Source organism: Triturus cristatus, chromosome 2_1, assembly GCF_964204655.1.
Source record: "Triturus cristatus chromosome 2_1, aTriCri1.1, whole genome shotgun sequence".
NCBI lineage: Eukaryota > Metazoa > Chordata > Amphibia > Caudata > Salamandridae > Triturus > Triturus cristatus.
This window is the reverse complement of record NC_140581.1, coordinates 1,065,386,505-1,065,411,601: the sequence shown is the minus strand read 5'-3', so window position 1 is coordinate 1,065,411,601 and position 25,097 is coordinate 1,065,386,505. Positions and strand designations below refer to the sequence as shown.

Sequence of the window (25,097 nt, the reverse complement as noted above, 5' to 3'; positions counted from 1 at the left end):
CGCACGGAAAGTCATTCATTGGTGCTTTTATTATGATACAAGGACCCCTTGCTCCCTTTCAGACCTCCAGCACTGGTGGTGGCAGTGTGCAGTGCCGAAGCACTTTTGACTTCTGCTATGCACGGTAAGGCATTCATTGGTGCTCACTGCTTTCAATAGGGCCATGGCTTGACAGCAGGCAGGCCTCTGCTCCCTGTCAAGTCTCCAGCAGTGGTGGTGCATCATTCATTCCAGCTGCTCAGGGCTGGTGCCTGTTGATGATTCTCCTGCAGCTGGGTATTTTTTTATTATTTTTTTTTACCTTGTGCACCCAATTCAATATGTTAACAGTGTAAAAGAGCATTAATAATTCTGTAGCTTCGTTTTGGCTGCACGGCTGCGGAGACTTCGCCAGAACGGCATTTTGCGCATTACAATAGTAGGATCCTGTACAAACCTCCCATGTCAGAACAAAAACATGAATAAGTGCCTTACTTTTGCCGCATTTCAGTGACTCCACTGATCACCCAAGAAAAGACCCAAAGTACAGCTTAGTGGGATAATCCAGAGCTCAAAATTGTATAACTTTAGTGTCAATCTCTTTTGCCATGCGCCTGTTTGTTGTTTCCCCCCATTCTGTGTTTGACCAACCAACAAGAGCTTCATGAGTTTACCATCAGTAAATTCATTCTCATTCCTACTCCGAACTCACGAACCACACCTAAAAAGGAGTGGCTCTCTCTTGTATTTAAAGGTAATAGAGATTGATATTTTGAAAAGTGCTATTTTTGTTGTGGGACAACAGGCTAGACACCCACCCAACACTGTTGTACTTTCAGTAAACTGATGTCTCACTTTAGAACTGACAATTAACAAACACAAAATCAGTGTGAGAAGGAAGTGAGGCCTTGGTACCCCAGCTACCTAAGAAGCAAACTGCATCATCCCCCAACTCCTCCCCCCCCCCCCCCCCACCAAAAAAAAAAGAGGAAACCAAAAGCTTGCTGAGGATGACGCTAGTGTCCTGGGGTGTCACACCCCGTAATGGATATCGGCTGACCAGAGCCTGTAAAAACAAGCTGGAAACCACTCCGTCTAGTGGTTTTCAGCCCCTATTTGCTGCCACCGTGTGATATCAGTTCGTCATGGTGGCATGGTAGCAGGCCTCCTCAGTTCAGGGAAGCAGTCCTATTTGCAACTGTCCGTGTTTATTATTATTATTTTTTTTGTAAGGTACTTTCAGAACCAAGAATTTAGGTGGCTGTTTTACAGAAAATGTATACGGTAAAACGAGGAGACCTATGCCTAGAGTCTGAAAGGGGCTCGTGTGTCGTGTCCCATTTGTTTTTGCAGCTGTTCCTCTCATTGTTTCCGGATTTCTGCAGCCCCTTAATCTTGATCTGATTACCATGTTTTATGAGCGCCACCTCGCTCAAGGAGTGTAAACTCACCAGCTCTTAGTTCATTAGCTGGCACAGAGTCAGGGCACATCAAAGCTTGCTGTAACTGGGGCCCAAACAGCAGCAAGAAACAAAAGCTATCAATAATTCTGGGGCCTTTTTTCCCGTGTCCTGCTTACCATATCAAACGCATTCACACAAACGCCACAACTGCTTAAAAGCTGACGAATGGAATGTTTGCCTCAGTAGCAAATGCCAGAATTGCCAAAATCTGTGTTTCTTCGCTGAAACGGACACTTTAGCTGTGGAGTGGTTTGCAGTGTCTTCCCTTACCAATACAAAGAAGGTTGTGCTTTTCTACTGGGTGAAGGACAAGTGAATAGCATCATTTGTTCACCTGAGTGGAGCCAGGCTGTGATCCCCTGCATATACCCCGAGTAATCAACCCAGAATCATATCCAATCATTCAGCATTCTTGGACTTTTTAAAGCTTAATCGCCAAACATTTGGGAAGGCACATGCAGAATGGCAAAGTGACACCACTGCTAACTTTTAATAAGAAACCTGCATAATAATGAACACCATTTTAAATTGATACATTTGCCTAACAATTGTTTCCTTCTTTGGGATGAACCCTCCACAGTTTCTACGCTCAACTACGGGCAGAGCTGCCGACTTTGGAACTGCGGAACCATGTTCGAGTCTCTGCGCCGGCTCAAAATCCTGTGATTCTGGGCAAATCACTTAATCTCCCCTTGCCTAAAAAAACAATGTGTCCTTGTTTAACATAACTAGTTTTCATGTAGAGAGTTCAGTTCCACTACCTTTGGGTCGAGTTTGCGCTATATAAAACTGCAAAAAAACAACAACAAAAACTTGCTAGTGGATTGTCCAATTTATCTGGCTTCCAGCTGTGCTCGGAGTGTGACAGAGTGACTGCCTTGTAGGATGTCCCATACCATCCTATTTGTTCTCAAGTTGGCCCTGCCATTGGGCATTCCATGCATACCACCAGTCTGGCTGATCTTACTAAACTGGTATGTTACTATCAAGTTCTGGTCGTCTGATTACCGCCAATCAGTTACTACTTGGTGTTTATATTAACCTATTTTTGATACCTTATTCCCAGGTGTGGCTGGCTCTTGGTGATTCTACTTAACATGGTGCATGAGTCGCTGATGGCCCCCAATAAATTGCCCACCTCGCCAATTCTAAATGGGCCTTTTAAATGTTGCTGCCTCTTGCAGTTCTTCTAGGTTTCATGTCTCACTTGACTTCTTAGTCTCTTTAACTGGGCTTTAGTAGAGTAACCTCTTTTTTGTAGACTCACTCTGATTATTTCCAGCCCAATGTCCAACCCCCTTGTGGAAGGACACCATATGGGGCCATCGTTTATCTTCCCTGCACGTAATTACTTCGGATCTTGACTCCCCACCTGGGTAACACTTTGATATCCAGTGCTCTTTGTGTGGGTGATGCCAGTCACCATGCCTTTTTGGCACAAATCAAATGATTTGTAGGTTGATTTAACTACTGTCTCTCTCTATTAATACTATGATCTTCCTCCCCGCCTCCTAGAATCATATATAGCCTTGGGGACTGTCTTACCTCCGGCCGTCTCCTGCTATGTCCCGGGGTGTTTGATGTTACTGGAAAGTGTGGTAACGTGGCCTGATTGAGAGCAGGCCTTTAATCACCTTCTTAAATGTATGGGAATACATTGCGCTGCGCTTTTCGAAAGGTTGGTATTCCTGACGCTGCTTGTAGCTCCTACTGTCTGAAGCAAAGGGCTCCACTTCCTTCCGGTGTCACGCGCGGTCGCAGGAAGAGCACCGTTTCCGTGTTCCATGGAACCTGTCAGGTGCGCCCAGTGTGACAAAGGGCGGTAAGATGTGATTAATGCGCGCGTTGGTGCTGTGGGTGTTGTTTGAGCGTGATCGTTACCGCAGCTGGCGTTCACTAATTGTACAATAGGATGCAGAAAGGAAGCGCAACCGTTATCGAGCAGTGCACGTATATATATGCACGTTTTATTTACCTGTTCGGAGCTTCAAATCGTAGATGCTGATTGTGTTAAGCTAACGTGTTCTGACATTTCGGGCGATAGTAATAAGCATTGTTGTCAGTCAGGGAACACTACTACATTGTGCATTTAATGTAAAACGTTTTAGAAATTAAAATCGTTCTCCTTGATGAATGAACTTAAGCCCAGTGACCAAGAGGGCAGAGTGTTTCAAATCCTTCACAGTAGGTTTAAAGCCAAGCTCAGCGATGTCTGTAGGTCAAGATGGGGCCCCTTTGTTTGATTTGTGATGTCGCCGTCCGCTTTGTTGACATTTGCGCTCATTTTGTCCACAGAATGTTAATGTTTGCACACCTGCAGGGGCTGTAAACTATTAGAAAATTAAGATCTTCTTTACTTCCGCCCCATCATTTGAACAACTCTTCTAAAAAATGTTGCATCCTTGTTTTCCTTTACACTAAATTGTGATGACATTAAACTATTAAGGTTAAGCAAGTATGTAACAAATTAAGTTGCATTAATTTAGAATAGGGTTTAGTACTGCCTTCTATTCAAATTTGTTTGATATAAATTTTACATTTGTTAGGGTTGTTGATTGCCATTTAAATATATTTATTTATATTTTTACTATTTTAGGGGTAGAGGTGCCTATTTTAAATTGAACCTAATTTGAATTAAATTAAACTTAATATAATTAAGTTTGCATTTTTTAATATTAGTTTAATTTATACATAATTATTATTAAAGCTAGGTTTTTATTATTTGTGCTGTCGGTTAAATATAATTTAAGTTAATTTAATTAACACAATTAAGCATGTATCAGAGTAAGTACACCACGTGGAAGCAGTTGCTCCTCTCAGTTATGGCAGCGCAGATAATGATCTGTAGAAGAGTTATAGAAATAAAAGCCTGAATGTGGAAGTGTTATAATCCTCATCTTCTCCTTTTAACTGTGGTCGTACATGCAGTGTTGGAAATGTTCTATTAAGTAGACTTTAGAAACTGTGAACTGCAGAAATAAATAACATAAGAATGCAAATTTACTTTGCTCCGCCTCACACCAGCCTTGTGTTCTCTTTCCTTTAGTTTGTGGCGATATCCATGGACAGTTCTTTGATTTGATGAAGCTGTTTGAAGTCGGGGGCTCTCCTGCCAACACGCGCTACCTCTTCTTAGGGGACTATGTTGACAGAGGATATTTCAGTATTGAAGTAAGTCATTCTTGGTTATATATTGCAAAGGTTGTTGGCTGAGTGCTGGCTTTCTCCCAAGGTAAACTGTGATGGGCTAGTGGAGTGACACTGGTAAAGTGATTCCTGCTGCAGGTGGTAGGTGGTTTGTCGAGTTCTGCCATTTTAGTCTATTTCTTGCCTAATAGTGTTTACCCTGAAAACCTTCATGTTCTGAAAACGATATTTGTCTTCCCTCCCAGCAGAAGAGAGCAACCACACAACTGGAGGAAGCCTAGACTTCATTTTGCCCTACTAGTTAATTTGTGCAAAAGGCAGGTTTTAATTAAGACTGTGTTTATTGGTAAAATCTTTGAGTGATTTTCACCCGTTAGTTGGTTTTCCTAAAATGGCTGTTTTCTTAGTTAGGTTCTACATTCTGTTTGAACGTGCAAGCCTTCTAGTGTTTTTGTCTGTTGGTAGCCCCATTATCCTACTGCTAAACCGTGTTCTGTCTGCCTTTCATATCTTAGTTGTAGTTAGTTATCCAATTCTCAACTTTCAGCACTGCAGGAAACCAAGCACTGGATTCTCATAAGGTACAGGTGTGCTTCCTTATATGGACTCTGGCCAGGCAGGTTTTTCAGTTTTGAACGTGAATATTATTTGGATAAATTATCAATCATTGAAACTTCTGGAAAGTACATTTATTGAATCCATTTTCTTGTTCAATACCATTAAAAGCATGCTGGTTTGCTGCTTTCGAGGATCTTAGGTGAATATCCCTATCCTGTACATTTTCTTGGTGTGCAAGTAGTCTGATCATGTTATGCATCTGTTTAATCTATACTTTGGACAAGACATACTATCTGACATAGTATGACTATCTGCACGGATAGAGGATCAATAACCAGACAAATTTTTTCCTTTGTTCTACCAGTGTCTTCCTAATGGCTTTTGGCTGTCGAACTGATGATAAAGACTGATGTTCATGCATATAACTGAATATCCGCCCATCTATCCATTTTCTAGCTAAACCAAGCCAATTTCAAAGTGTTTCTGGATTCTCTTCGTTCAGATGGAAAAGAGAAATGAAATGACATACCGTAACACTTTCGGCAGAGTCTGTTCGATGTTTAGTTTGGGCTATTCCCCCAGAGACTGTTCATACATGCACACTTCTCTTCATCACTCATTATATTGCAGTGCTTAAGTCTGTGGAGCTGTACCACATTGGAGACCGAATCATTTTCATAGAGGTGTGTCCGGTCAATGGCTAGTGAATCTGCCTTCTGTCATTACTGAAATGTGGTACAATGGCACAAAATTATGAGTTTATCTGTGTGAAAAATAAAAGTAAGCCAAGGAACAATAGTTGGTAAACATGTTCACCTCATTTTATTTACTGAATGATGAAAGGTAGGGTCTCCCATGCCATGAATAAAACTTACAACCAGTAATGAAAAATTTCCTAGCTAACGTAACGGAAAGTTTTAATTCCATGAAGGACTCGGAGACGAGGATTATCCCTTCTTTCCATTAGTTTAGCTAGGACATTTTTCATTCTATGTCAGGACTGGAGGTGAGGATTATGCTTGTTTAAAGCTTGGCCACAACCAAATGAGCCATATTAAGCATCGGCTTGAAGCAGAACCTTTTAAAGGTGGAGCCCGAGGACCAATCAGCCGTGTTGAGGATATCCAAGTCGAATGCTTTAGAAGCCATGGCTCTTCTTGCTGAGTGTGCCCCAAAGTGGCGGAGACTGATGCCTGCTTCTTGCATTACCCAACGAACCCATCTGGCGATGGTGGGTGAGGAAACTGCTTTAGAGGGTTTTCAAAGCGCAATAAGCAGTTATCTCTTCATAAGCCTTGAGGCAACGAACCACACAGAGTTTTGGAGAGTCGCGAAACTCCGGATAAGAAATGACCCTGGTATGGCATTTCGTACGTCTAAGCAAAGTAAAAGTCACTCCGTCCGGAGTGAACACCCGTCCAGTGATATCAAGGGCTCGCACATCAGAGACCGTTCTGCAAGATACCAGTCACAAAAGCATCGCTATTTCGCAGAAAGCTCCTTCCTGGAGAGGAACCTGTTAGGTTGCCAGGATAGAAAAAGGTTTAGGACCAGGTTGACGTCCCATAAGCCAAATAACGTGGTTCCGGAGGTAAAGAAAGTCTGATGCCACGCAAGAGTCTACAAACCATGGGATGTTTGCCCATGGAAGAGCCATTAACTGGGACATGACCGGAGAAAATGGTCGACCTGAAGGTGTTGATAGACCGATAGGCCAATCCGTCAGACGTAAGTTGTGCCAAGAAATTTACGATGTGGACCACGTCTGCGACCAAGGGATCGACACCCCTTCGCAAACACTAACGGGACCATCTGCCCCACGCAAACTTGTACCTTTTGACCGTACTGTCTGCCCAAGCCTTGGAGATGAGAACCTCAGCCTCTCGCGAAAGGCCCGTGGTTTGCCATCTGCCCCTGAAATCCTCCACGCCATGAGCCACAGTGAGTTCGTTGACACTAGCGGATGTGGAGTTCTGTCCGGACTCGTGAGAAGAGTCGGAAACCGGGGGAGTAGGATCGGAAAATCCCAAGAAAGTTCCAGAAGAACCGGAAACCACACTTGATACCTCCAGAGAGGGGTGATTATGACTAGATCCACCTACTGTCTGTGGACTTGAGCGGTCGACCGAGTGATCATTGCGAAAGGAGGGAACGCATATCCCTACTCCATGCTCCAATCCTGGAGGAATGCGTCCGTGGCCACTGCCAAGGGGTCGGGTCTCCAGCTGAAAAATCTTGGAGTTTGATGGTCCAGCCTGGACGCAAACGGGTCCACTGTGAAGGGACCCCACTGGTCGTGGAGAGCCGCAAAAACCGACTGGTTCGGTTTCCAGAAACTGGAGTCTAGGAAATGGCGAGACTGGAAATCTGCTTACAAGTTGTCCCGACCCGGCAGATACTCTGCTGTGACCGAGATCTGGCTGTCTAGGCAATACTGCCTAAAAACTCGCTGCCAGGTCTTAGAGGGCGTTCGACCTGGTGCCCCCCAGATGGTTGACGTAGCGGACTGCCGAGACGTTGTCCATCTTCAGGAGTACACACGACCGAACTGAATCTCTCATCCAGCATCGCACGGTTGGTCTGATGGTTTTGGCGACCGGTCGAGTGGCCCCTGCCTTGACCGGCCACGCGAAAAATATGGGAAAAAAACGTTCTTAATTGTAGACTGGGCCCTGTCTAATGATGTAAATGTATTTACGAATTTGCCCAGCTCCTTTAGAAAAGGTTCACCGAATAAACCCCCCTGAGCAATGGCGCCGGCCTCCGCGTCCGCTAGGTCACCCAGCTTCGGGTCGATCTTAATTAGGAGGGATCGGCAGCACTCGCTGGAAAGGGCAGAGTTGGCATTGCCCAAAAATATCACTACTCTCTGTGCCCAGCCAGACAGGGTTTCTGGGGAAATGATAGAACCTGACACCTTAGCCTCTTCGGCCATGTTAAGGATCTTAGTGATGGGGCCAAGGGCGTCCAGGAGCTTGTCCTGGCACGCCCGCCAGGATCTGTCAATGCCCTTCTTGGGGTCTCTAGTACATTTTTGCAGGAATGTTGAAATCCGGGGATCAATTTCTGGGGTAAGGGCAACCTTCCCCTCAAGGGACGGGCGGGTACACTCTTCCCAAAGGCAGTTGCGGGCTTCTTTTTTTAGGGGGCGATGGATGTGCTCTGCGACATACGTTGCGACCTTCTCGGCCGGGGCCCAGTCCGAAGAGCGTGGATGCACAATATCATTGGTATCGAGCATATCTGACGCAGGGAGGATGGCCTGTGAATCTTGGGAAGTGCGGGACGGGATCCAGGGTCTAGGACTAGGGTCAGGGTCAGGGTCTCCTGAAGGGCCCGGTAATGCCGGCGGGGGGGGCAGGCGTCGAAGGCAGGGGGTCCCTGCGGGTACCGCCGTTTGGTTGTCAATGAAAGCCTGCTTCAAACGCTCAAAAGCGTCCACATCCACCCCAGGTTCGCGGGGCTCCTTTGATTGTGGAGATCCCAGAATGTCCTGGGCCGATGTGGCTGGAGCCTGTGGAGGTGCAGCAACTTTACGCTCCAGGCGCTCGAACGCCTGTTCTATCTGGCGGGAAAGCCTGTCCACTAAAGGAGAGATGGCTTGATCCACCGCCCTGTATATAGACGTGTCAACCGCCTCATAAAAGACGTCCCCCCAAGGCATATCGGCGAGAGGGTCTTCCTCCTCCTGATAATCCTCATAATACTCCATAGTGCTGGGAGCAAGAAGAGAAAGTGTATATATATGTAAATATAAATACAATTGAGCAAAGGTGGAAATCACCAGGCCGTGAATGAAGGCCGTATACAAAGCTGGGTGTCAGCTGCAAGATGGGTGGCGGTAAAACCACAATTTTTCGGGTTTCTAGCCCCAGGGGACAACCGCTGGCAGAATAATATATATATATATATAGAGAACAAAATAAACCTCCAGCCGGGGAGATGATGCTGGTCTGGGATGCGACCCCTGCAAGGCCTGATTGGCCAATATGAGACCTCAACGAGGCATCAACCTTCAGCAATACAGACTCGTGTTCCCGATAATATTTACTTGTGAGGGAACAGAGCATGAACCCTTTTACAAGAAAACGGACAGCGTGCGTTTATTCTGGGCCGCTGCCGTCTACAGACTGTAATCGGCGTTCTCCTCAGACCAGTGGCTCCTGACTGAAGTGCGTGCGCTGCTCGAACTCCAGAGAGAAATTCCAGCAGCGCGACACGCTTCCGACAGCCTCCCGCACCTCCTGGCAGCGGGAGGACCTCAGGGCAAATCCAGCAGTGCGCCACGTAGAAACGGGAAACCCGTTGCCGCGGCGTTAAAAATACACATCTATAAAGCGCAGCGTAAGCTCGAAGGATACACAAACAAAAGAGCGCGCACAGAAAACTGACAGAATTCAATACCAGAAGTGAGACTACCACAATGCGCTTGCGTGAAAGGATTAAATCAGCCTTAGAAGCAGAAATTACTTCAGCAATGCACGTATCACACAGCGCGCTCGCGCCAATACTATTAAGCATCCAAATAAGCCAAATATAACCAGAACTAAGCACCAAAACAGTTAAGGAAACTGAAGAGCACTTATCTAGCTGCGTAGCAGCGAAGAAAGAGAAGGAGAAGACACTAACAATGGACTATATGGGTCTTGAAATGCCCTGCTTGGACACTATTTCCCTGTCATGGATTGGTTGTTACATGAGTTTTTGTTCCACTACCTTTTCCCTATGGTTCATGGGAAATGTAGTCTTTTGTTATACCTTAACGCTGCTACTGCTAATAGAGTGAAGAAAGAAGGCATAATCCTCGCCTCCAGACCGGACATAGAATTGCGGATGTGGTATTAATACTGGGCCCCTCTCTTGCATGAGGGTATGTCAAAGGGGGGAGGTCAGCTGTGGCAAGAGGAAAAACCGAGGTTGCCACAGCCTTATCACAATTGCATCACCCTTGCACCCTGTTACTTCCTTTCTTTCTGCATCTTCAAACGGTAATCTGAAGCATATTCCGGATCTTTGACCAGACTTCATCAAAAATGTATCCACTGTGCTAGGGAAATATCAACCTCAGGGTTCAAAGCAATCGGGGACTGTCGCAAACAAATGTCTGTGCTGTTCCCGCATGAAGTTTGTTTGTGTTGCACAAGTTCGGACCATGACTCCACGGTCTTTGGTGACTGCACTCTGATGAACCCAAAAGCTATACGGGAACGCAAAGCCTATCTCTACATCGTCAAGCACAAGAAAACTCTGTGCTGCAACCATTTGAAGTTGTAAAGAAGGTCCCATCCCCACTCCTGAAGTTGCTCCCAGGGCAGGTCCACATTACAATTGAATTCTTAGGTTAAGTCAAAGTAGAAACATAAGACGTCCAGTGGGAAATGTTCCCTTCCTGCCACTATCGAACTCCATAGAGGGCGTCTGTGTGCTTTCCGGTCTACCATCATCCCTAAAGCAAACTTCCACTGTTCCATCTTGTCTGCCAACTCTGGCCCCTGCCTGGAACTGGCTTTGAAGCTTCAAATATCTTTCAACTCCTCCCTTGAAGGACTCCTTCTTTTCTGACTTCTCAGACCCCAATTCAATTTTGGAAACACCATCAACGACCTATTCGACCCTTTGATGTTTGACTCCATTTCTTTCATCGTACTCCGCAACCTTGATTTCCAGTTGGAAAAACCACACAGGCCCAAACTCCAACAACTTCTTGGAGGACCTGAATACACTCGGACTCACCTAACAAGTGACAGACCCCACCCACACCACCGCATTTGTCCTCACCCTATTTTCTCCAACCCCTCACCTAGACTGACCACTTCCTCATTCCTATTGACCTGCTTATCCCCCTCCAATGATTAACTGCACCGCCAAAGCCACTTGACGCAACTGGAACAGGATCCATGATGAAACATGGATCAAGGAGCTCCAATCCTGCCACCCGTGCCAACATGAAGTCCTCTCATTATCCATCATCAATTTTAGTTCCTGGATCACCTCCTGCACATACTCCGAGGCACCCCTCAAGACCACCACCAAGCCGAAGGTGCAGACCTCAACTAAGCAGGTATGCAGAAACGAAAACTCACAAAACTACATTGCAAGCAACTCGAACACCAAGTGGTCAACACCCATGAAGAAAATGACAAAAGCACCTACAAATCAGCCCTCGGGTTCTACTGTTAGCAAATCCACCCAATGATTGGCTCTTACAGAACACATTGAGAACCAGTCCAACAGCACCAAAGAAATTGTTGCCATAGTGACGAACTTTACCTCTCCCGCTGCCCGCTTCACAACAGTCACCCCATCATACCTCTGCTGCCGTCAGCACCAAAGTCATCACACAGTCACACACACCACTGTCCCACTACTTCATAGACAAAATCCACATCTACAACAATTACGCCCCCCCACCAGCTCCCCCCCCCCCCCTCATCTCCTTCAAACACAAGTCAAGCACACTCTCAAACCGTGACCTGCCGGCCCACAGTGTCTGGGTTGGAAAGCACGTCGACCATGCACTCCACTTCACTGAGAATCCCTATCAGATCCCTGCCCCACTTCAAATTCACAAAGGGACTTGAACCCACCTGCGCGGCACTCACTTCGATATTCAAGACTCCCTCACCACAGCCACCTTCCCAGATGCCTGGAGACACTCCACCATACTACCCTTCTGGAAAAAAAAAAAAAACCTCAGTAGACTATAATACTGTGGCAAACTACTGACCAATCTCCTTGCTTCACTAACCAGGTAAAGTCCTGGAAAAATCAACACCAAATGACTGACCTAGAACCACAACCCCCACAACCACCTCCTTGACTTCTCTCATTCTGGCTTCAGGCCATTGCACAGCACCGAGATAACCCTCATCACCACCCCTGCTGACAAGTGCATGATCTTGGACAGAGTAGACACCATAGCACTCATCCTGCTTGACCTCTCAGCCTCATTCAACAGTCTCCTACCCCATCCAATGCACCCACGAACCTGGGATATGTGGACCCGCTCTCCAAAGGATTAACTCCTTCACCAATCGCACCCAATCTGTCATCCTGACAATGTAGGCCTCTACTGCCGCCAACCTGATCAGGGGAGTCCCACAAGGATCTGCTCGGCCCACACCTACATGTTGCCTCTCTTCAACATCATGCACACCCATGTAATCCGTGTCATCTCGTAGGCCATTCACACCCAGCTCAGCGTTTCCCTCCTACGTCGCTCCCAACACCCAGGCCAAATTCATCATCTGTATGTCCAAAGTCACCAGCTGGATGAACACCAACTGTCTGAAGCTCATCCTGGACAAAATGGAAGTGGTACTCTTTGAAAAGTAGCCTGACGGCCAGCCAAAAATGGATGAGAATCTATTCTGGCCAGTCGAGCCAAGAACCTGTGGATTATGGTGGACATCCAACTGTTAATAACCAACCAAATATACACGGTCCTACTTCCACACCCACAAGCTCCTCAGTAAAATGTAATTGGCACCAGCTAAACTCCGTAGAACTGTCACTCAGTCTCTTATGCCAGTGCACTCGGTCTGCATGACCGCCCTGCTCAATAAGGGGCTCAAGTTTATCCAAATTACAGAAGAAGACTAGCGCTCAAACTCCTACTGCATTGCACACATCTCCACACTGCTCCAAGCGCTCCACTGGCTCCGCATCCACAAACCCACATTTTTCAAGCTCCTCGCACACACGTACAAATGTAGGCCACTTTTACCTTAACAGCCGCATCAGCATCCACACTGACTAGAAACCTCTGCTCGGCCAGCTGCCTGCTCGTCCACTTATCCTGCATCTGAAGACCCAGAACCCGGCGGGCATGTCCTCAAATACTTGGCTCCTAAAGCCTGGAACAACTCCCCGCGTATCAAAGATGCCAGCTCTGTCCTTGAACGTTGCAAGAAACTGAAAGCCTGGATTTTCAATTAGGCTTCTGTCACAGCCAACTGAACCCCTTCTTTCAGGCGCCCGGATGCCCTCCTAGGTGAAAAGTGCACTATATAAATAATTAGAGCATAAAAAACATCTTATTGAGTTGGGATACATACAATCAAATGCCAGTGAATGTAATCAAGTAGTTGAGTGCCTGAAGAAGGCCCAGCATTAAATGCAGTTCAAGTTACAACCTTGTTCTTTCTCAATGACTAGAAGGCAGCAAAATGTTTTCCAGCTCAGAGTAATGCTATCCTTACTGAATCTGCCACCACATTACATGGCCCACATTAAGTCCCCTTTTTAGGTTGACATCATTCTTGTGGTGACTTTTTACACACTTTCCTGTTAATGGGTGAATGTGTTATATGTGCATTTCTGATCTGGTCTGTACAGTTGGTTCCAGGGTCGTACATCTAAACCTGATGCCATTGTTTTCCTTTCTTTCTGTGTTCGTTGGCATCTCTGTGAAATTTGCTTGTTGAAATTCGAAAAGATGAAATTATTTGGGTTAAACATCATTACTTATGGAGTAAAATGGATTAAAACAAAGGAAATCATTGGACCTTGTTAATTATATCTATTCATTTCCGCTGGCTGTGCATCTTGGTACTGTGTATGCTGCCACATATACCATAACATATGGCACCCCACGAATTGTTGTTTTGCCTGAAGTGCTTAAGCAAATTCAGAACGAACTTGTGGCAGCCCCTGCCCTGGATTTGGGGATTAAGTTAATTGGCAATTTCGCTACTGTATCCTCAATGATATTAAGTCACATAATAGGGGAAGCAGCATGATTGGTGAAAGGCCAACTTCTTACGTCAGTTCCCGCAATAGCTAAGGGAACACCAGCTACCTAAAATTATTTCGAAGACCTGTGCTTGCATAGGTCATGATAATTTTGGAACCAGGTCTGGTAAGTCACAATTTATAAGAATATCTGATACAGACACCGCTAAGTGGACACCTCAGTCTTCTAAAGAAAACATTGGAATGAAAAATAATAGAAAAGAATAACAGAAAACACAGAGTGGATCCCCCCCCAACAGGAGTCCCCTGAAAAATGCTATAATTTACTTAACCGTGTTACAATTAAACAGCCTGATCGGTATCAGTATTCTGATACACACCCCCCTGGTTTCTTTCAAGACTTTTCAGACAGACCGTCACAAAGAGTGGCTTGAGGCAAACACAGAAGGGAAGAGTACCTGAAGCTGAAAAAGGACTTGCACCTCTCTTCTGATGTCATTATAAAAAGAGATAAACTTCCACAACAAAAAACACACTTTAAAAAAAAAAAAAAGTAAGTGGCAGAATTTCCGCTAAATGTGCCACAAATACTCGGGACGCTTCCTCTGAACGAGACGTAGGTGAAAACACTACTCCACAGTGCAACGAAGGTCACAATAGTTCACCAGACTCTTCAAGAGTGTATGGTTTTGAATCCGACTATTGAATATATTCAAGTTGAAACTACATGTTGGAGGCATGTGAGCTGTAGATCACATGCTTTACATAGCCTGCCATCTAGTGTTGGGTCTGGATGTTTGCACTTTGTTTTTCTTCGAAGAAGTCTATTCCAATCACGAGTTAGGTGACTCCTCCTATCGGTAATAGTGTGCATGGGCATCAACTCCATTGTTAGATTGTTTTTTTCCGCCATCGGGTTCGGATGTGAATTGCTGCGCTCCGGTTCTGCATCGTTTCTCTGGTTCCATTCGACACGCAATCCACTACCCTCGATGGTATTGTTTCTCGATTGCGTTTCCCATTCTCCGTGTATTGTTTCGACTCAAACTTCCACTCGGAAAATTCATGGAGGGCCATTGAGCCTACCCGCGCCGGTCTCGCTAGCAGTCAATGGAACAGACTCCATTCAAACTCTGTCCAGGGTGTTGCGCCAAGTTTCCGCGCCCCCACCTGCACAAATTGTGCAACCTCTGTCTATCCCCGAAACACGACGAGAAAGACTGCGACGTGTGCTAATGGTTTCGATCGAAGAAGTCGCTTCGTGACAGTCAGTCTTGACGTCATGAGATGCAACATCAAGGCGGCTCCGCACCGGACATCTTCAGCAAAGATTCCCATCAAGAAGAACAACAAGCTCAAGGAGCCGAGGAAGCAGAACACGTGTCCGAAGTCGACTCCGACATGGAAGAAGAGGAGCAAGTTACACCGGGTCAGCGTACCGCGAGTACATAAGCCTCCTTGCCCCAACAACACAAGACCAAAAAGGCTCCGATCCTTCCTCTGCCAGTGGGCCCAGGTCGGCACCGAGAAAGTTTTGAGCTCCCCGCCCCCGGCGCCTACACACAGAGAAACCTTCCAGCTCTGGATCGAGTCGGCCCCATGCCGGCCCTGAACCGAAATCCTCGGCGTTGAAATCAAAGCATGTTGTGGTCCATATCCCACCTTTATCGAAGACTAAATCTTTGGAGCCGAAGGGTTCAGAGCCGAAACATTCGATGCCGAAAGCGGCAAGCAAAGACTAAAAGACTCCACCAAAGGAGCCTCTGTCCGACATTACACATTCCTATCAGAAACAGAAAGAGCTGGTTATAAACTCAGATACTGGACATATCCATGCCAAATTGCCTGCAAAAAGGAAAATGGGCCAACAAGAGGAGTACCACATTCCTTTGAAGAGAAAAAATGTGGGTACTAACCCTTCACCACCTTATATTCCACCTCCTTTGTCCACCGATCCCAACTTACTCATCTCAACCACAAATTCACCACCACCACTATCACCTGACCCACAGGATGAAGGGGATGGGGATCAGGATAGGCCACAGGATACTGACCCATGGGAGCACTATGACACTGACCCAAACACGGATAATGGCCCTGACTTACATCTGTCTAGACCCTTCCCACCAGACGACAATATAGGATAAATTCAACTACTTAACAGGGCTGCTCATTACCATGGGGTGGAACTACATAAGGAGGCTTTAGAGGAGGATTTCTTATTTGAGACCCTAAGTTCCTCTCAAAGAACTACTCGTACATTGCCAATGCTTAAGGTGATGCTCAAACATGCAGATTAGGTTTTTAAAGATCCTGTAAGGGCAAGAATCAACGCGCCTAGGGTTGAGAAAAAATATAAACCTGCACCTACCGACCCTGCCTACATCAATGGTCAGCTGCCCTTAGACTTTCTTGTGGTTTCCAATGCTCGCAAGAGAGCTAACTCACAGACCACAGGTGAGGCCCCTCCTCCGGATAAGGAGTAGAAATTAATTGATAACTCTGGCAAAAGGGTAGCGTCACCAGCGGCTAATCATTGGCGCATTGCTAATGCTCAGGGTCTGCTAGCCAGATATGATATGGCTAATTTTTATGAGTTAGAAAAGCTCATGCAGTTTCTGCCTGATGAACTTAAATCTAAGGCTAATGATCTTATTCAGGAAGGCAAACTAATCACCGATACCTCCATCAGGTGCGGCCTAGACTCAGCAGATACAGCAGCGTGTGCAGTAAACACCAGCATACTGCTACGTAGGCATGCTTGGTTGAGGATTTCAGGTTTCAAACCTGAGGTGCAAGCCTCCATTCTCAACCAGCCATTTGACAAAGAACACCTCTTTGGTCCAGCAGTGGACACCTCGCTGGAAAAAATGAAAAAAGATACTGAGGTCGCAAAGTCCATGGGGGCCTTGCATTTACCTACAAATAGGGGTACCTTTCGCCGCTCGTTTTACAGGGGTGGTGCCAAGAATATTACAACAGTAAATCCCTCCTCCTCTTACAAGGGCAACAACCAAATGCCCTCATCAAGAGGCTATTTCAGAGGAGGTTATAGAGGAAACCATGGTAAGAGAAGAGGCAGAGGCAACACCACACGCACTTTCCCCGAAAATAACAAGCAGTGACTTCTTTCCACTACCCCCGATCATTCCACTCCTGTTGGACTTCTCTTCCAATGTCTCCCTGTCTGGAATACAATCAGCTCAGATAAATAGGTTCTACAAATTATCCAATATGGTTACTGCCTGGAACTTACAGACACTCCCTCAAACATTCTTCCACGATCATATGCCATGTCACAAGAACATCTCACCCTTCTAAAGCAAGAAGTTCTTTCTCTCTTAGACAAAGGACCTATAGAACAAGTCCCATTAAAATATCAAGGGACCGGGGTATACTTCCTGTACTTCTTAATTCCCACGAAGGATGGCTCTCTCAGACCTATACTAGACCTCAGAGATCTAAATCTATACATTCAGTCGGACCATTTTCACATGGTCACTCTCCAACAGGTGCTCCCGCTCCTTCAACAAGGAGATGTTCTGTCCACTCTGGACCTAAAAGACGCTTATTTCCATATCCCAATACACCCTGCTCACCGCAAATACCTCAGGTTCATAGTAGTAGACCAGCATTATCAGTTTAAGGTGCTCCCATTTTGAGTAACTACCGCATTCAGGGTTTTCACCAAATGCCTAGCAGTAGTCACAGCTCATCTACGAAGACAACATATTCACGTCTACCCATATTTGAACGACTGGCTTATAAAAGCCAGCTCGCAAGAAAGCTGTCTACATCCCACTCACAAACCAGTGCAGTTGCTCCACGATCTCTGATTCATAGTAAATCTTTCCAAGTCCCATCTCCAACCATCCAACACACAGACGTACCTGGGAGCCACAATATATACACAAAAGGCTTTGGCCTTCCCCAATCCGGCCAGAATCCACAACATGCAGACTCTACTCTGTCAGTTTTAGCCTCAACACTCATTGCCAGCTCGAGTGTTCATGCAGTTACTGGGGATGATGGCGCCTAACATTCTAATAGTCCCTTACGAAAGTCTTCAAATGCGTCTCCTTCAGGAGTGCTTAGCACGTCAGTGGAACCAGGCTCATGGTCTGTTGTCAGATCTAGTGTTGGTGGACGGCTGCACCCATCGCTCTCTGCAGTGGTGGAATCCACAAAACCTTTCAAAAGGCGGCCTTTGATCGACCCGGTTACACAGATAGTTTTAACAGCAGACTCATTGTTCATTGGTTGGGATGCTTATCTCTAGACGCATATAATTCAGGGCATGTGGACCCTGCAGCAAAAGCCGCTTCACATAAATCGAGTGCTGCTAGCGATTTTTCTAGTGCTCAAAGCGTTTCATGTTAATTTAGTAGGCAAAGCTATCCTGATCCATACAGACAACACGACCGCAATGTACTATATACAAAAATGGGGGTGGGGGGGGGGGGGCACTCTCTCCAGCTGTCACAATTAGCACAGACCATCTGGAGATGGGCCATACGTCCCAAAATGCATTTCCTCGCAGAACACCTTCCAGGAGTACAGATCCACGAATGGAAACTCAACCCTCAAGTTCTCCTCCCATTCTTTCAGATGTGGGGCTTTTCAGACATAGATCTGTTCGCCACAAACCTAAACGCAAAATGCCCAAGCTTTCGCATCCTGGTATCCACACCCATTGTCTAGAGGTAATGCACTATTGATCAATTGGTCAGGGATATTTGCCTACGCTTCTCCGCCTCTCCCACTCATTCCATTAGTGGTTCGGAAACTCAGACCGGCGTCCCTGACACTAATCCTACTTGCTCCAACATGGGCCCGTCAACTCTGGTTAACAACCCTGTTGGAGCTCTCAGTAGTTCCTCAACAAAAACTAAATTTTACACCCAATCTTCTCACGCAGAGCCGTGAGAGATAAGACATCCAAATCCAAGTCATCTCAACCTTGCGATCTGGCTCCAGAAGTCTTAGAGTTTGGCTACCTCAGTCTCCTGCCAGACTGCATGAATATCATCAAAGAGGCTAGACGTCCGACCACAAGAGCTTGCAATGCAGCAAAGTGGAAAAGGTTTGTCATATACTGTAATAACAATCAGATCAACCCACTTGATGCTTCAGTTCAAAACATAATAAGCTATTTGTTACATCTGCAGCGTTCAAATTTAGCGTACACATCCATAAGCTTTCATCTTGCTGCAATAGCTGCATACCTCCAGAATAGACAACATCTCTCTCTTCACAGTGCCTGTCATTAAAGCATTTATGGAGGGACTTAATAGAGTAATTCCCTCAAGACTTCCACCCGCTCCAGTGTAGAATCTCATCATTGTCCTCACCAGACTCATGGGTCCACATTTTGAGCCATTGCACAAATGTGAGCTGCAATTTCTCACTGGGAAAATAGCTTTCCTCATAGCTATCGCATCACTGAGGAGAGTAGGTGAGCTTCGGGCACTACACATAGAAAGACCATTTTTACAAAACAAGTGGTTCTTCGGACCAACCCAAAATTTCTACCAAAAGTAATTTCTGCATTTCATATCAACCAATCTGTTGTGTTGCCCGTGTTCTTCCCTCAACCAGATACTTTGGCAGAACGGGCTTTAAACACCTTAGATCTGAAAAGAGCATTACTCTACTACATAGAAAGGACAAGACTTTTCGGTAAAACAAAACTACTATTTATGGCTTTTGCTCCACCACATAAAGGCAATCCCATATCAAAATCAGATATTGCACGGTGGATAGTCAAGTGTATCCAAACATGCTATGCAAAAGCAAAATGAACATTGACAATTCCCCCTAGCGCGCGCTCCACACGCATACTATGGACTTCTTTTGCATTCTTAGGAAATATACCTATAGATGACATCTGCAAAGCTGCAACATGGTCTACACCTCACACATTCACAAAACACTATTGTGTAGATGAGTTAGCAAGACAGCAAGCTAGTGTGGGCCATGCAGTTTTACGTACACTATTTCAAACGACTGCAACAGCTACATGTTAGCCACCGCTTTGGGAGCTAACTGCTGTATAGTCTATGCAAAGCATGTGATCTACAGCTCACATGCCTCAAACTAAAATTGCTTTTTCTTATGGTGATGATGAATAAAATGTATTGGGTGCAGATGCTCCTAGGAGTGTCCCGGCGCTAGTCCAGCAGCAAGTCAATTATCACAAGGTGAAAAAACATGTTTTTAAGCTTCTTTTTGAAAATGGGCTCCGCGATCACAGGGGGAGTTCCTTCCATTCAGAAGGACCGAGGAAGCAGGAACAGCACCCCCCTCTCCTTACCGTATTCACTCTCGGCACACTTGCTAAGGCCCTATTCGGAGACCAGAGTTTCCTAGCCGGGCAGTAGAAATGGACTTTACAAGACAAGTAGCTTGGGCCAATGATTTTTAAAGCATGGAAAGTCAGCAACAGTGTCTTGAACAGATTCTCTTCTTAGCAGGGAGTAAGTCCAAAGAATGAAGATGATTAGAGGTCCAGGTTCTCTGAGGAAGATTAAATAAAAGTTGTGTCGCAGAATTCTGCACTACCTGAAGCTTACGGATGTTGTAGTCCGGAAGTCCAGGATACAAAGCGTTTGCATAATCCAAGCAGGAAGTAATGAGTGCTTGGATAACCGTTTTCCTGGCAGGGAAAAATGAAAAATCAGGATCTTTTTCCGTGCCTGCAAGAGTCCAAAACATATTCTGGCCACGAAAACGAATCTGCGGTTGGAAAGTGAATACACGTTGGTGAGCACCACTAATTTGGTAATTGCTTAATTGTGGGTTCCACTGGCTACGCATACATCTCCATTAATGAAGGTGAAGCTGAACCTATTGCTTATGAATGGCAATTATATTCCAATTCAGAAATGCGTTTTGCATCGACAGTAAAAATTCTGACTGCATTTCAAACAGCTGTTCTCAGGGAATGTCCATTGGCTCAGGCAAAAAGCGTAATTGTGGAATCTCCCACTCCAGCCTTAGAGGCTGTCACCAAGGCAAGCGTTCCTAATCCAAAAGCCTTACATTCCCCATGGATCCAATGGGCTACTTCCTTGACACCTACTGATGTAGATTGTTTTTGACCCTAAACTAAGAACAGAAGAATTTCTCCAGTATGAACAAGAATATTCCATGTTGAGGGAAAATTTGCCTCTAGAGCAGTATGATTTCATAATATGTATTTACTGATGGTACTAAGCATAAATGCTCAAGAGTATGTCTGCGGTGAAGTGTGTTATGAAAGATGGTATATTTCAGACACCAAAACATATACAGAAACTTTGGCTGACTGTACTGCTCAGCTGGCTAAATTAAAGGTTTTGTTTTTGACACTTTAAAATACGGATCCAGAATTCCCGAAACTTAGTGTGTGATTCCTATTACTGTGTCCAGTCCTATAATAATTTACATAATTGGCGCTTTAATGGATTCAGAGATTCTAAAGACAGTGCTATCAAGAATAAGTTACTTTTTTAGAAAAGTGGCAGCTCTTAAAGATGTTTAGGCAGTTCACACATTGAATCATCGTGTTGGTGTACACATTGTAGGAATTCATTGTCTGATGAAGCTGCAAAGTCAGCTGTTAAGACTGTTTTAGTAGCTGTGATTACTTGTTCACATGCGAAAATAGATATTATGCCTGTTGTCACTGCTTCGACTAGTGGCAAGCCCATACCTAAAAACTATCCAGCTAAATACTCCTGTCTATAAAGTAGCCAAAATATTTATTTTGGCCGCATTCCAGGGGTCGGGTTGAGTGGCACTGCACATGAAGGATTAGCATCTGCCCATGGTGGTGTAGATACAGTGAAGACAAGCAGGCATTAATTACATTTTTTCAATTGTGCTTGTTTCAGCGAGTTACGTTTTTTTTCTCAATACCCTTCAAGGCGACGCATTCATTGTGTCTTTAGTCCGTCATATAATCTGTTCTTCATTTGACAGTTTGCCCTACAGGGCACATTGGTAAGCAGCCATTCCACAATTGGTTAATCCACATGGACTAGCGTTGATTCATAAGGATTTTCCTCTCTTTCCACTTTTTCCTTTTTTTAGCATAGTGACTAACTATTACATTAACCATTGGAATAGTTCACTTTTTGTGATGTTTTTGAATTCTCAGTCACAGGACCAATAGTCTATTTTCTAATTTTATTGCTACCACTATTCCCGCCATGTCAGTCACTAAGACGATTAATGCATGAGCGTAATGGGCAGTTGCAAAGCTTTTAGCCTTCGCCTGGTCTTTTAACTACATTTTTTAACTTTACTGCAGTAGATCTTGATCAATGATAGATATATACATTTTGTTTCAAGTTTGGGTAATACCTGTTTCGCAAAGTCCTGAGGATGCCATAAAGAAAAGGGCCTAAACTCATCGACCTACATCACCCAGGATCGACGCCTGTGGATAAGAACAAGCATACCATTTATATGTTTTGATAGACCTAAGATGAGAATATGATTCAATGCAATCCGAATGTATAATTTTCTAAATGCAGTACATGATATTTGTACTTTAAGATGGCTCGTTAGAATATTACCATTATGGTAATTTGTCCGTCATTTGCGAATAAATATTTACCTAGTTACCGACATTCTAGCAGGCTTTTTTATATATGTTCTAAATATGCATACGGTACAAGAATAAGTAAACGTTTCTTGACGAGAAGAACACTTTTCCTTGTTGGTGTCTTCTTTCTTTTCTACTCTGCAGACCAGCAATGCCGCCATTTTGTTTCTTTTTCTGGAAACTAGAGATAGGGTTTCTAAGACACCACTGAGGTGACAAATAATAAGTCTTCCTCTGACTTGGTTTCTGGATTCATCCTGCTAGAGCCATTTGATGTTTGTGGTTTATCTTTGAGCAGCCTAAACTCTAGAGTGTTATATAGGCTCTCCCCCTCTTTTGGTTTACATGCTGGTGTGGTGGCTATTTTTCAGGTTACAGAAACGCTACTGGTTGCAGGGTCTTTATAAGCAGACAACAAAATGTCCTTTGTGACATTTGTCAACAAATTAAAAGTTCCACCATTGTCCGCCCACTACATCCCATTTATTTTCTAATGAACCACTACAATGTGTCTATTTGGATAATTGCGGAGCACTCCATTCAGATGGTGCATTTACATTTATTTTTTTGCCTTTTAATTCATGTTCTCAATTTCTATTGGTGTGATCAGCTGATGCTTGAACAGTTATTACAGATTTGCAGGTATTTATCCGTACATATGCAGTAGTAACAGTATTCCACTCAGCCCATGGACTGGCCTTTGCTTCCAAGGCTTACCGGGATACCTTGGGCAACCTGCGTGTTTCTGTGCAATATTCCTCTCCCTGTCATGCTGAAGGAAATTCAATATTAGAGGGGAAGAGCCGTGACTTAAAGCAGTCGTTAACAGCTAGTGTTTTAGGTTCAGGTTGTAATTGGATCCATCACCTGTATGGAGTACAGAGAGCTTTAAATAATCTGTCTAGATCATCTTTGGATTGTCAGACTTCCTATGAGGTCCTTTTCAGGTCCAAATGTTTGTCCTAGATCTTGATAACCTTAGCACAGTGGCCGCAGATAAGCCCTTTGACCTCAATGAATGTTTCACTGTCTTAGAGGAATTGCAAGACCTCCTAGATGAGTGCTCAAATGTGAATCTTAATTGTTCTGCCACTGATTAAGTGAAGGAGCAACCAGTGACTTCTGGCTGGATTCCTGAAGTTGGGGATCTGGTACGGGAGAAGATTGCATAAAAAACGAGTTTTGCTCGTCCTATTGTGCACTGGTGCCTGTCCTTGCTGTTCATGGTACCGAACTGTGATTTTGCCACCGCTTGCTGGTTGTAAATAGAAACAACAAGTTTCCATTGATTTGATTAAACTCTGCCATGTGTCCAGTTCCCCACTGTAGGCGGCTAGGATATCTGGGTAGTTTCATATCTCCTCTCCCGACCCTGCAGGAGATCCCGCTACATGCATTAAGTATTATAATATAGGTTCTCCCTGGCTGGGGTCTTCTGATTTTAAACTTGCACTTGTGCCTGTTAGTAATGCCAATACAGGATATGTTTCCGATGTTGGTTTACAGTGTTCCAGTGCTGCTCTTGGCAGTGAAATTCTATATTATCAACTGCCTTTGGAGGACCCTATTTTTGCACAGGCAGCCTCTGGTTATTTTGAGGGCATTCATGATTTTTCTTCAGATTCTACACATACCTCCTTGCATGGTATACATGCACTGTTCTTTTGGTTGAAGGTTAAAACAGACTTATTTGATTCCTCCAAGGTCCTACCTTTGGGGTTATTTTTCATTGTTTTTCCATTTCATCTGGATTGGATTTGTTAGTGTTTTACGTGCTATTGAATGGACACTATCTCCCAGAACTTTCTTCTCCAGAACTTGTAGCTAAAGTACTTACGCCCCATTCTTCTTCACATAGTCCAAAGAGACTTTCCCCTATGAACATAACTGCATTTCCTGTCTATGATGGTATTGTTTGGTATAAGATCCCCTATAACATTCTTTGGTCCTACAGAAACTTAACAAATTCCACAGGTTTTTAAAACTGATATGGATGATATAACAACTCCAGTTTCAGATGAATGGGATGTTGTAAGTGTTTCAAACATGTTATCTGAATTAGAATCCTATACAGTATTTAAAAATGAGAATTTGTATTTGATTTCTGCAAACTATAGTAAAATGTTTTGCTACCATCCTTATGCTCATCACTACTTACACAGAGGAAATGCACTTCGTAATGGTTTTAACTATACACAGTGGGAACACTGTCCAACACCACCAGTAGGGAATCCCCAACAATATTTTTAAAAGTTCCCTTATTTTTCTTATGTCCCCAAAGACCCCAGTTTCATTTTATTATAGGCTTAGACCTTCCCAAGCAAACATTTATTTGTCCTCTGTTCATTTCCAAGTTGACCATACTGGGTTATGAATATTGGAAAAGCCATATCGTTCTAAATTTAATTTTGGGTGGACGCTGCCTGCAGGTCTAAGGCATTGATAGTTTATTTTGGGCTTGTTTGATCCCCCGACAAATGATATTTTTAAACAAAATAATACAGCAGACTATGTATCTTGGATTCGCTTATGTTAAGAATTTAAGTACACCTAGCATTCCCTCTGTTTTGACAAATGACAACAGTACTTTAATATTGCAGCTTAATGAAATTGTGCAGAATGGTACATACAACTCTTCACTTTATGGTTCAGATGGGTGATTGGTG

General features: G+C 44.5%; 1 protein-coding gene across 12 annotated transcripts in view; it reads left to right on the top strand.

Annotated features, from left to right (window-relative positions):
* The window catches only part of PPP3CA (protein phosphatase 3 catalytic subunit alpha), a 617,342-nt gene that overhangs the window by 350,291 nt on the left and 241,954 nt on the right, over positions 1-25,097 (top strand). For all 12 annotated transcript variants that reach the window (XM_085635956.1, XM_085635997.1, XM_085636007.1 and 9 more), the window contains exon 3: positions 4,489-4,613. In XM_085635956.1, the coding sequence (XP_085492082.1) occupies positions 4,489-4,613 (125 nt within the window). The remainder of the gene's footprint in view (positions 1-4,488; positions 4,614-25,097) is intronic.